The sequence below is a fragment of the Photinus pyralis genome, unplaced genomic scaffold (assembly GCF_008802855.1).
Source record: "Photinus pyralis isolate 1611_PpyrPB1 unplaced genomic scaffold, Ppyr1.3 Ppyr1.4_LG7, whole genome shotgun sequence".
In the NCBI taxonomy this organism is placed as follows: domain Eukaryota; kingdom Metazoa; phylum Arthropoda; class Insecta; order Coleoptera; family Lampyridae; genus Photinus; species Photinus pyralis.
In genome coordinates, this window is record NW_022170738.1 from 23,220,265 (window position 1) to 23,233,465 (window position 13,201).

Here is a 13,201-nt window from a genome sequence, read left to right on the forward strand (position 1 = left end):
AGCGAGCAGCGCGGCGCGGTGAAAAGCTGCTCTCAATTGTTCGCATGTAAATAAGTAGATCCGTTTTCACTTAGGCAGAGCAGAGTGGCGCGGTGCAGCGCAGCAAATTTTAAACGCGTCGGGAAGCATTGGAATACGCGGCTCTGCTTTGAAACGCGCCGGCCTGCGTGTAGACGGACAAGTGGGAATCGAGGAGCGAAGCAGATCAGCGTGGTGCTGCGGCTTGTGAAAAGCATTTATTTGTCTTCTGTGTTGAGTTTGCGTGTGTTAGTGGATTCGCTATGAACGGACAAAGAATAGAAAAATTAATTGTACTCGTCCGCTTTCTTTTTCTTCTTTTCCGTCGTGTACATGGCATAGTGCCGCTATAAATATTGTGAAATCATCTGGTGATGTTGACGATGATGGCTCTTCTTCGAGCGTGTAAGAATACATTCTCCCTTAAACTGAACACAAACAGAAACGCTGCTTCGTCACGCTTCCAAATGGTGCTTAAGTGGGAATACCCCTCTACAATTTGCTGCTCTGCGCCGCGCCGCTCGGTGCTGCTCTAATGAGAATCGACCTTTAGGATTACCATAAAATACGTTCAAATGGGTGTTGTAGACAGGCATTTAAATTAGAAACACTTGTCCATTAATCTCGCTTGCAGCACCATATCCATTCCTTGCGTATTCATCCATCGGTTTTAGGGAAGTTATGGTAAATGACTTCCGGGTTAGTGATTTTTGTGCAAACACGGCTGTTGTTACAGTCTAATATTGCACATCGGCGTCCTGGTGTCCATTCAAATACGTTCACAACTTAACAAATTATAACTGTCAATTCTGACAGCCAGGTCCGTTGGTGACGTCACATATGACTTAAACTTGGGCAACATTACAAGTATAGGGATCGAGCAATCCTTATATTATATAGTATCCTTGTCCCACCATATACTGATATTTTGTTTTCAGTACCGTACCTTAATTTAAGGTATTTACTTACAGGAAGGCAAATTCTACTCCTTAAAAGCACCTCTCCTAATGATATATCCAGATTGGACCGACAAATAATAATCCACGATTAACCTATCCCGTGTGAAGTAAGAGTAATTTATTATAACGAAATATGCGTGACACTTGCGCCAACTCAGAATATGAGAATTTCTTTATCCCAGTTGATCTTCCCGTTACAAATAGATTTAAAAACATTATACCTGTCCAACAACAATAAATTTGTATTTTTGGCTGTTCACATGTATCTGTAAGGTCTGCCGGTTTTGGCGAAACGTAGAACGATAATTCAATGGTAGAACCATACACGTGGATAATCCCATTGGCTTATGCCGTACAATAATTTTGCACGTTATCGGCTTAGTTACCGAGGTATTAACTAGTAAGAACCATAAGCTATTGCTCCAGTGATTACTTTATGGTTTTCCCAATCTCTAGAGTCTAGTGGCTAATTAGGTAGTGCTTATTGGTATAAAATAAAGGTCGCGGCACCTAAAATTATTTTATCCTTCTCGAGCGAATATGTCTAGACTTCTTTGTCTGGTAAGTCATCACGCATCTAGGTACTCAGAAGCACAACCTAATTTATTTATCTTTCAGCTTTTCTTCATTCAATTATTTGCTTTCTACAGGTAAACGCAGCGTCATTAAATCAATTGCCTAATACCGACCTATATTCTCTCATTTTTATTCTTCTGCTGTTGTTATTAAAGGTATGAGTTTATGCATTATTTATAAGTTAAGGGAATATTAGGTGGTATTAGGTACACGTGCAACATGATCAAATTGGTTTATTCTCCTTGGAATGCTAAAGCACTCGACCTTGTCTCGTGGTTTAAACATTCCTTGTTGAATATAAGCCAGTTCAATTTTTTGATAGAAAGCGAGTATTTATCTTAGCTGTGTTCCATTGAACCAAGAGAGTAAAACAATGCCACAATGTACACAATTACAAGACCCAGTAGGTTGTGGCTCAGACGATCCATGTGAAAACCACGTGTGCCCTACGGATCAATCGTGCAATATTGTATACCACATTTGCTATGCTGGAGCCGTTTGTAGAAATCGAGGACCAATTTGTGAGTATAAATCAAATAGTAGCAATGGGCAAGGAGGAAACGTGAAATGTTTTTCTTAAAGGTGTGTAAGCCTCCAAGTCTACCTAGTCAAATAGAGTTGAATATGGGTTAACTTTATCTAACAGCAAGATAGTTTGATACCTTACTCTAGTTTATTTACAATATATATGCAGATTATGAATGATAATAATAAATAACTATTTCTGTACCACTTTGCTTTTTCTACGTCTACGCCCCTTACCGTTTGGGAGGGATTTGACAACTACAAAGCATAGACTTCTTTAGGGATCTGTTATGGCAGGTTTCTACGTCATTGAAATTTGATTGTGAACATTCCAATATAAAGAAATATACTATATACTATACTATACATATACTATACGATTACCACTTTCAATAAAATATTTTTTACGCACTTTGTTAAGAGAACCGATCGTTATTTTAACACAAATCAAGAAAAAAACTTTTGCTGTTGATAGCACAGATACCACCCGCACACTTGCGCATTATACGCGTTTTTCCCAGCTCTTTCTTTTATGTTAGCTTATCTTGTTTTTCATTACTCCACTAAACACTGACGCTTATTTTTTCTATCGAGGAGGTCTAATAGGTCATTTTGGGCACTTCGGCAATATGTTTCGCGCTTTCTTTTAATGAAGATCTGTTTTTGGTCTAGTTCGGTCTATCCAAGATAATGTTGTTGCATCACCCAATCAGCAGAATAATATTGCGCATTATATCTTCTAAGAAATGGAGCAACAAGGCAGTTATCAGCAAAGAAAACCAGAGATTAACTCTGAGTAGAAGTCCGCAATAAAGAGCTTGGTAATTTTTTATTGCAACTAAATGTCCTTTTTTGGTCTTAATTGCCCTGATAATTCAACTGATAATCTATGTAAAAGTATAAATTGGACTTACTTGTACACATTTACAATGAAATAAAACTGGTGGGCTCCCAAAAACAGTTATGGCAAAAATGTTCTGTTTGGTAAGTTCCTATTGCGATTTTAAGTCATTTAAAACAATACAAAATTATCTGTTCTAGCTCTTGTTCGTGCTATTTATTGGATTATACAGGTAAATACGTGCCATGTACAAAATTTCAGTTTGTAAATTATTGGTTTTAGTTGTGTACCTGTGCAAGACTCAGCAACGTTTCCGTGTGTAAATCTAACCCCCGATGGACCCTGTATCTACCTTTCAAACTTTCATTGCCAACAGTGTAGTTTTAACCAGATTTGTGTACCTCTGCAAATAGATTGTTTAATGCTTCCATGTCCAATGTTTTCTTGGGAGTGTGTGAATCTGCCCGGGATACAGAATTGATCGCCACTATGATGAATCGAGGCAGATATCTTATTTTACCGAGTTGTATTTTTGTGTAAACGGCGTTAATTAAATTCAAAAAGAATTAAAAAGACACGGCTGTATTAAAAGTTTAAAAATCTACAGTAAATGGATTACTGTGTCAGGTCGCCCAGTTTGATCCACACAACAAAAATTATATATCTCCACAATTCTGTACCACATACTCAGCTTGCCCGAATTACTTACGACTCTAAATTTATGAGGATCGGAAACACAAGTGATAAAATTTAAAAACAATTACACAAATACAAACACTTTAAATCTAAAATTAAACCATATCTATTCCCAATACTATATAAATTAAATCTCCAAAACAAATTTAACGTTAATCGAACCTCACATGCGACAAAAAACCATTTTCACAATTGCTCTTTTATGATCTTGACCTTATGCTAATGCGGACTTCTTTTTGTTGAATTCAGACATTTGAGGAACTCCTTGTTTAAAACTGTCAACGTTCTCGAGCGTAACGGAACGTCAAAACCAAATAGAATTTTCTACTTTTTTTCCACCACTCTTTTTACAAACCAGCGTTCACGCGAAACATTTCTACTTTCTTTTAAAAGGCCGATTCTCACTTTCGTGCAAAGAACCGGCCGGGCAACGGCACGGCACATACTCGGCACGGGCAAAGTTTTTTGAGTTCAATTCACACTGCGACACGCTTGCCGCAGGTAAGCAGTTTCTACGTGAGTTTCAACTGTGGAAATGTTCGAAACTTCCACGTTAATAAAAATAGGTCTAATATTAGATGATTAAGAACAAGAAAGTACATATTGCAGAAAAATAAAAATACGTTTTTGTGTATATAAAATGCATAAGAAGTATCTTTTATGACCGAAATCATTCTCTCGGACACATTCAATCAGCATCTCATCTTGTTCCGCTGAAAAAGTGTTCCTTTGCTGACCCTTCAACCTTTCTTGTACTATGAAAACTGAACTAAAGTCGGTGACCTGCACAGATTGTATTCACACTTGTCGGAACGTGCACGGTACATGCCCGGCAAATATTGTTTCAGAAGAACACCGCGTGCAAAAGCCGTAGCTTGCCGAGTCGTTGCTCGCATAGTGTGAATTACACCCCAAAAAATTCATAAGATTCAATAATATAGATATTTTGCCGAGTCGATGCCTTGCCTGTGCCGAGTACGTGCCTTGCACGAAAGTGAGAATCGACCTTAAAGATGCAAATTTTTATTGTACTTTATTAAAATACTTGTACTGTACGTAAACAAAAATTGTATCATTTATTTTCTTATCTCAACCCATTTAAACACCGAAAACACACGAAAATAAAACATAACATCATTTTTAAAGATAAGAAAGTTCTACTATACAAAAACAACGGTACCTTTATCATTTACAATATCCTATGAATTTAAATAAAAGCAATAATTTCGCATTTCTATCTAAAATGACCTACAGTATCTTTAAATTATATCACAGCACAATGCGCAAAGAATAAAATGGAATGAATATTAAAAAAATTAAATGAATTTACCAAGTGAGGTTTTATCGTAATTGTACTAACTGTCACTCCCGAAAGGATCATAGACGACATTGACGGTGTTAATTTGATTTTTTCAAGTCGTCATTTTTATAGCTAATTGGGTGGGATCTTGAGAGGAAGAGAGGCGATCCTTTCAATTAAAGAAAAATCGTCCACTAGGGTAGATCCCGAAGAACGAAATTACGCCAATAGCGAGATATCATCCCCCTCAAGCCACTACCATGTCGCTGACTAAGATATTTGAAAATTTCCACAGGACCACACCTACTACGAATTCTAAGGCCGTTCCGTGCAGATAAACCTGACCAGCTTGCAGGAGGTAGAATTAGAATCATTCTGCATCGCAGAAGCGCATGTGCAACTGCTAGTGCTGTTTTTCATTTGCTTGCGGATTGTATACTAAAACTTCGTGAATTTAATTTAAATGAGGTCAGCGGTAGGAGATTTAAACCACGAACCGGATATGCAGACATCGACAACCCGAACCGGACAGTCAACTGGCGAGATACTCAATGTATATTCATGGGCGGAATTACATTTGTTTCTCTAAAGTTACTCGTTGCATTGTTTACTAAATTTAAGCCGAGAAAAGAGACATTTTTTTGAATTTATTTATTTACTTATTTATTTATTTGGCTTTATGTTTGAGTGGGCGGGGTTTCAGCCAAGGCTGCTCTCCCAACCCAACCCAGATTTGCAAATATCCATGCCCCAACCCGGATTCGAACCAGGGACCCTTAGCACCACAGTCCAGTTTCAACTGTGACGCATCACACGGGCCGGCAATTTGGGAATTAAGTTTTTGCCCTTTTGTGATTGACTATAACAATTTGTTTGATTTTTTTGTCATAAATATATTTAATTTGAATTAACTTTTTGTAGTTTTCATGACATTTATAACTTCCTTCAATAGGGAGGAAACAGGTTATATTTCAAAAGCACGCTAACATTGAGTTATATTCGAGTATCCAATTTTGGGGGTTAATACTTTTCCAAATTATACGAACTTTTACTAGTTAATGAGATTTCAATTATGGAAAAATTGAAAAAATTCTTTCCTGTTCCTAATTCTTTTTTACTTGAGCTAGCCTGGGAAGTAAGTACGGAAGGTATGTCCGAACGTACTATCAACGAAAAAAGAAGAAAGTTATAAGAACATTTTAATATATCGAATCACACCACGAACTTATTTGTTTATAATCATTACTGCACTTTTATCTACGAAAAGAAAATACCAAGAGCCGAGAGCCGTGGCAATTCTGTTAAATACTGTAAGCTAAGAAGCTTTTTTTTCTTTCATTACTCCTATTACTTATATCTCTGTGTTGTTCATTTGTACGTATTATATAATTTATAAATTTATATATAATTTGGTTTACGTTGCGCAATTTAATTCAATTTAATTATCTTTCAATGCATTTTTACAAATACTGTATGTTTATAATATTAAACAGTTGCTCTATTATTGGAATATGTTTTCTGTTTGAGCAATAAAGTATTATTATTATTATTATTATTAAGCTCGGTGATTCTGTAAAGAAAACCGCACGTCTAAATTTCATTTTTGCAAAGATTTTCGAAAAAATTACCTATACGGTTTGCCCAGAAACGCCTAATCAAAGCCCCCTATGAAATATTATCGAAATTTAAGAGAGTTAAGGGTACATAGTTAACATTGTTAATTTGTTAATCTTCACAATTTATCACTTGTTACAAGCCAAATTAAGAGATTTTCTTAGCAAGGGATATAAATCCCACTAGGTACTATAAAATTTTAAGATTTCTTGTTCTTGTTGATTTTTTACAAAGTTATAACTTATATCCTATAATAAAAACTAAGAATAAGGATTTTATAACTGTAATTTAATTTGATTTTAGATAAAGTTGAAAACAATAAACTAAGTAAGTAAAAGATGATCAACTTTGGATCCCCTCTGCAGGCCCCGTTCCGTTTCCACGGTACATTTATATGTGTTCAATAGCATACCATATTCCGGGAGGGTTCTTAAGCTGTTACGTGCATAAAAATACTGTCAAAAATTAATTGACGGATAGGATTAATACGTATTTATTGTACGGTAATCATCATGGCACTGCAAACATTGTAGGGATTTCGTTCGAAAGTAGAGAAGAAAAAACATGTAGGTAGGTAACATCAGAGTTGACGGCGTATAGATGGGGGTATTTTGTATACGTATAGGTATGTACTTACACAGATAAACTGTTTTATTGTTATTGCTCATAATTTCATAAACGGTAGACGAATTTTTATTTTTTGTAAAAGCCCCAAATTCTAATACCTGCAATCAGGAAATAAGCAGGTGTAGTCAGTCAATTCTCTTAAACTATACACTTATACAGGTTTATGCTGATTATATTTACACAGAGCTTCCATGAGACGGGAGTCTTCCACGAATGTCATTACTTACATCTGTACAATAAAGTAAAGTTATACATAAAAGGACCCTAAGATGGAAATATTGGTAAATACTGAAGATGATGCTCGTCAAGTTTCTATACCTGGTACGTATCCGACGATGTTGAGCAAGGCTCTAATGCGATATATTTTCAGGTGTACCTTGTTGTGCCTTTGGGCATTGTTAGGTAACTTGACACAAAGAGGCCGCTCTATTTCATTAAAACGTTTAAAATTTAGATGCGGGTCGGACAAAATAATAAAGCCTATTTTGGCGTGCCGCCTCTGTGATCCCAGTCCTTTATGCCTGTACGGAGAAGATTTTGATCAGTATGGATGTCCTACTTGTAACTGCAGTGACCCATGCAAAGGTCATATATGCCTTGAAAATGAAGTATGCATTATTGAAGATCTGATCTGTACTAATCCTCCATGTGGAATAAAACCCAAATGTATGTATGCGGGCATTCTATATTAATTCTTTAGCAAATCGTATTATATTTCAGGCGTTTGCAACTTAAGATGTCCTTATGGATACGAAACCGAATGCAGTGGCTGCCAAGTTTGCAAATGTAAACATCCATGTCGGGATATAGTCTGTCCCTCTGGCCAGTACTGCGCAGTTGAATTCACGAATTGTACAAAAATTTCATGCTTTCCTACTCCCGTCTGTGAGTACATGATTTGAAATTCACTCATTGCGATAAATTACATAACCATTTTTCAGGTAAAATAATTGAAAGGTGCTTTAATGACCAGGGTATACCTATTAATTGTGCAATACTACTTCACGCATAAGAAGTACATTATTTGCTCCAAATTGCAAAGACTCGAAGTAAGGATCTAAGTATGTTGATGGGTTCCACATTTAGTGCTAATGGATTTGGTTTTGTTTGTATGTTCTGGTTTCTGGTTACAATTTCAATAGTTATTTTCTTCAGCAAAATAATGAATAAAAATGTTTGTTTCTGCCAGATGTATTTTTTCAACCAATGTTAAAACCAGTAACGTGCTATGTTGGCCAATAAACTGAACTTGGGAAAACATTTTCAGTTCGAAGGGTTAGAGATGCGCCAGTGTTTACACCCTCGACTGAGGAAGAGGTGGTAGAATTTATACAGAAATACGCCTCCACTTTCCGTATTCGTCAACCTGTCCGAAATTATGTTTCTGAGTTACCAGACACACCACCACAATTCGCAATGCATGGGAAACAAGAAGATCAAGTTGGGATTTTGAAAAGTAGGTCGTTTTGGCTTTTCTCGAGCACCAACGGATGTCATCATCATCAGTTCGTTGGTGAAGTAACGTCTCTCCTCCACTGATACGTCACAACGTACACAATTAGTTGTTCAGACATTTAATTAGACCCACTCTACAAAATCACTTGCTACCAGACTTCTTAATATTGGATTGAGATCTCTAAACGACTGCGAATGTAGCTATCGGAAGGCAATAGTTATACCTTGTTACGGATTCCAATGTATGGCGCTTAATAAAATCGATACAGGTGTATTGCGACCAATTATCTTCGCACGGAAAATCATGATTGTGCAATACTACTTCACGCATAAGAAGTACATTATTTGCTCCAAATCGCACAGACTTTTAACGCCCTCGAGCTGGGCTGGTATTGTTTAGCGGTAGGAACCTAGAGGAAGGAAACGTCCTCTAAAAATACTACATACAATAATCGTCTTAGAATCCCAAACGCAAATACCTTTAAGCTAATGAGAAGGGGTAGAAAACAATTAATACGAATAACGATAATAACAATAATTGAATTACGCCGGCTCAACCGTCAGATTTCGGATGTCTGAAAAGAAAATGCCCCAAGATAAAGAAGCGTTAGCAAAATGACGTGTACAAATTTCTATCCACTGCGAGATAAGTGCAAATCGAAACAAACCCATCTTCGAAGCCACAAATAAACGGTGAATCGACACAGATTTGAAATTTGATGGTCCATCTGGAATTTGAAATTGGGTTGTCCATCCACTGTTATTATTGTATTGTATCATAGAATCATAGTACTAACACAATATTTTGAATAATTAACATCCCAAACAATGATGAATCCATCAATACAATATTCTATTTCATGTATTCTTCCATTTCATTTGTTTATAAAATAGCAACCCCGATTTAAATTTTGTTTGTAAATGCGCCACCAACGTACCTCTCGCGATTGTGGTCTTGTGTAACCCATTTATATGGAACCACCTAAACCGTTTTCATCAATGAATTTGACTACAACCCACCCAGGTATAATGGAAGTAGAGAGGAATCTAATTTTACTTTTATTAATTACATTAATTTGGTGCCCTACCAGGTGCGCCTCTGAGCTACACTGGCACTGAGCACTCCTTCAGATTCTAAATTGCTCATCTGCGCATAGCCCACTATTGGCTTCTTAGCTGCCGGTTTATATACTACCATTGTTTAAATACTTTTACATTGTACCAGTGGTACCATTGTTACAATGCAAAAATTGGGTAGGTACTATATACAGTTTTATTTATTAAGAAGTAGACATAGGGATTTACATATAATATTGTTTATCCCTATGTCTACTTTTAAATGACAAAACTCTTCTGAAGAACGCCTAATTTTATGCAACCAAAATAACTTTCAAAACAAATAAAGATCTGGCTGTCATATTAATTAATTCAGAATATTGTTGTTTTCGCTTCTGTATTTTTAATGTCGTTCGTGTACGACGTTTTCAACTGAAGGAAAAGTTGATATTGTCCATTGGTATAGTGTCGGTAAAAGTTTAAGGAGCATAAGAGATTTATTTTCTGTTAAGCCAAAGCAAAAATGTACAAATTAATTAATATGACAGCCAGATCTTTATTTGAATTAAAAAGATATTTTGGATGTATAAAATTAGGCGCCCTTCAGAAGAAATTTTGTCATTTAAAACTAGACATAGGGAAAACAATACTTTACACGTAAATACCTATGTCTGCTTCTTCATGAATATCGGTAGAGAGTGCAATAGCAGCAAAACTACAAAACCATCAAAATATGGCAATTGTAAATACTTTAAAAACTTCATTTCCCTTGCTTAGGTTCTTACCATTTTGCACCAGCGTGTTTTATTGTTGACATAATCGAAGGTAGCGGATTTTATAACATAAAACTCAAATAAGTCAGTTATTTAATTATTGAAACGGATTACCTGATTACCCACGTCCTTATTTGTAACACAAAAACTTTCCTAATAGTAACAATATATCGTAGTAGTTCTAATTTAGTATCGATCTTCCCAAAATCCCGCATCTGTAAGTACTGGGGCATGGGGGAGGGTAGCAATGCAATGTATCAGGTATACATGTTAGACCATCCGGACATTCAACACCTACGCAAGGACCTGGTTTGCAGCTGCAGTCTGTATTAACCCCATAAGAACAGTCCCCTATACACTCACCTACAATTGCAGGAAAGTTAAATTTGGAATGGTCAAACCTAATTCCTTCGCGACCGCATGATTATTTACTTACACCTAGGAATCAACGGGCATCTAGGGTTAGAGCATAGTTCTCTATAAGAGTTGCATGTTCGATTAGGTCCACACAGAACAACAGTACATGGATCAATTTCGATTTGGTTACCTCTAAAATAGGACATTTATGAAAATAGTTGGTCGGAATACCCCTTGTCGTAGACTAACCTGCTCAAACAAATGAGTTGAATGAAGAAAATCTAGAATGAATCCCTGTTAATAATTTGACAATAAATGCCAAACACCAAAACTTACTATATAAATCATTTTGGTCATCGCTGTTTTCAAAACCGCTTGATTATGAAGAAAACCCAGTTTTTAAATACCTAAACCTTATATACCAACGAGATGTAGATAACTTCACCCACCATCGTAAAAAGTAATCCAGAGCAATTTATTTTATACATTATACACTTAGAGTGCCAAATACGCATTAAGTACATTCTGTGATCACAATTTCTACACATACAGACCGACAAACATTAATTTGTTTATATCGAATATAAAGATAATCTATGGCGCTATGTGACTCGTGTGGTGTTCATTTAATTTTTAAGATCTTTACGATACACGCGATTTCCCTAGGCATTCTTTTACATGGGCCACATCAAAGCAATAATTAGAGGATTCAGATAACTTAATTAAATGTCTGTCAAAAGTTGGTTTAGAATTTATTTATGAACACTAAAATATCCACAAAATAAGAAAAAATGTTGATCGTGAAGCGATTTGTTTGCCTTTAAAATTTGAAAAAAAAATGCCTCTCTGAAAATAAAAAAAAACCCAGTGCGCAGTCTGTCTATGCACATGTTGACTCGGGTGCCAGAGTTATAAGCTACCTAAGTTGGTTCTTTATTGCCCCTTATAATCTGAAAGTGCAAACCTGGTGCTCTAGATTGATCACCCTCCAGTAAATACTCACGTAAATTGGATTGTTAGAATACTCGTATATTAATGAAAATGATATCGTGTAACGATTTACTTTCTTCATTACGACGCAGTATTATCTTCAAAATAATGACGAAAGTGTTCTTTGAGCTTACTTTTTTTACGGCGAATCTTTGTGTTTAAGAGTTACGGGCTAGTCACGCTTTTATATTATTCCGAACGGGAGAATTTTTCCCTATGTAACAATTTTACGCTTCGATTTTTATTACTGTTTTTTTTTCTACTGCTGGGACTATGTTACAATTACGAAGACAGAGTTCAATTCCCTCTTTGGTGTCACGGGCAGCAGACAGCTACTCTGCATTGTATGGTAACGAAAATATACTGGCGCGTTAAATTAATTCGTCCTTGATTGCTACTACGGCTCTTTTTTATGCGACAGAGATACGTTTACGTTTTTACTTCTTTTTAACTGCATGTTCATTTCCTTTTTTGTGGTGTAAGTTCCAAAACAAATACGTTTCAATAATTCACATAGAGTTGACATTTTTTAACGATGAAACTCGTATTTCTTAATTTCCGTTTTAAGAAAAATATCCTCCATCACCATTTGGTTTTGTCACGACCGAAAGAATAGCAACCGCCCGCACTAACTTGATATCAGCAACCTAATTTCTTTTAACGTAATTGAGCAGCGACTTCTTTCGCGGTTTGACACGTAAAAATTAAATTACGTTTTAACTTTTCGTTTGGTACGTTGGTAAAAAGTAAAGTGGTTTGAACTTTTCATTAAGAAGTTGGTCTTTGTTGATTCACTTTTAATTGTGATTTAGATATTGAGTTTGTTCCGATTTGCACTTATCTCGGTATTGAGGATTTGAATGGGAACTTTTACACGTGGTAAGTGATACGCCATTTGCTAACGTTTTGTTATCTTGGTGCATTTTCTTTTCCGACATCCGATGTCTGACTATCGGGCCGACGTAATTTAATTATTGTTACATCGTATTCGTATTGATTGGTTTCTGCGCCCTCTCATTAACTTTAAGGTATGTGTGTTTGAGATTACGAGAGTTTTATTCAGCATTTTTAGAGGGTCCTTCCTCCGGGTATTTCCTGCTGAACAATACCAGTCAAGCTCGAGGGGTTTAAAACTGCCAGGGTATTTCCGTGCAAAGATATCAATTTATTTGGGCGCCATGGTGGTATCTTTCTGTTTTCTACACCGGATGCATATGTTTTCGATCTGGGAGTTACGGCCATAAGTAATATGCATTAGTCCCCCAGGCAGTAAATTAGTTTACCACGGCACCACGGCACCACGGAGTTGAGGTTTGTGGATTTTCTTGTTCCAGGGTCGGATTCTCTAACCGGAGAGCTCTCTATGGCGACCGAATTTTTTTTCAAGGTAAGATTGTTACGATTATACGTTTAA

General features: G+C 36.2%; 2 protein-coding genes and 1 long non-coding RNA gene across 3 annotated transcripts; 2 read left to right on the forward strand and 1 right to left on the reverse strand.

The window, feature by feature from the left end:
* The first annotated feature begins 1,413 nt into the window (after nt 1-1,413).
* Nucleotides 1,414-2,257, forward strand: LOC116175442. The gene is made up of 4 exons (XR_004146320.1): nt 1,414-1,538; nt 1,596-1,627; nt 1,896-2,074; nt 2,136-2,257. It is a non-coding gene; the product is annotated as an uncharacterized LOC116175442 (long non-coding RNA).
* A 5,080-nt stretch (nt 2,258-7,337) lies between these two features.
* On the forward strand, nt 7,338-8,336 carry LOC116175530 (cysteine-rich motor neuron 1 protein-like). The gene is made up of 5 exons (XM_031493692.1): nt 7,338-7,477; nt 7,527-7,558; nt 7,611-7,822; nt 7,877-8,041; nt 8,098-8,336. The coding sequence occupies exons 1-5, from the start codon at nt 7,451-7,453 to the stop codon at nt 8,166-8,168; spliced, it is 507 nt and encodes a 168-aa protein (XP_031349552.1). The 5' UTR covers nt 7,338-7,450; the 3' UTR covers nt 8,169-8,336.
* Nucleotides 8,337-10,516: 2,180 nt separating this feature from the next.
* On the reverse strand, nt 10,517-11,240 carry LOC116175588. Its single transcript, XM_031493777.1, has 4 exons — nt 11,134-11,240; nt 11,047-11,078; nt 10,877-10,989; nt 10,517-10,803 (listed from the first exon to the last, which is right to left on the reverse strand). Exons 1-4 carry the CDS (start codon nt 11,152-11,154, stop codon nt 10,622-10,624), a joined length of 348 nt encoding a protein of 115 aa, XP_031349637.1. The 5' UTR covers nt 11,155-11,240; the 3' UTR covers nt 10,517-10,621.
* Between the last annotated feature and the right edge of the window lie 1,961 nt (nt 11,241-13,201).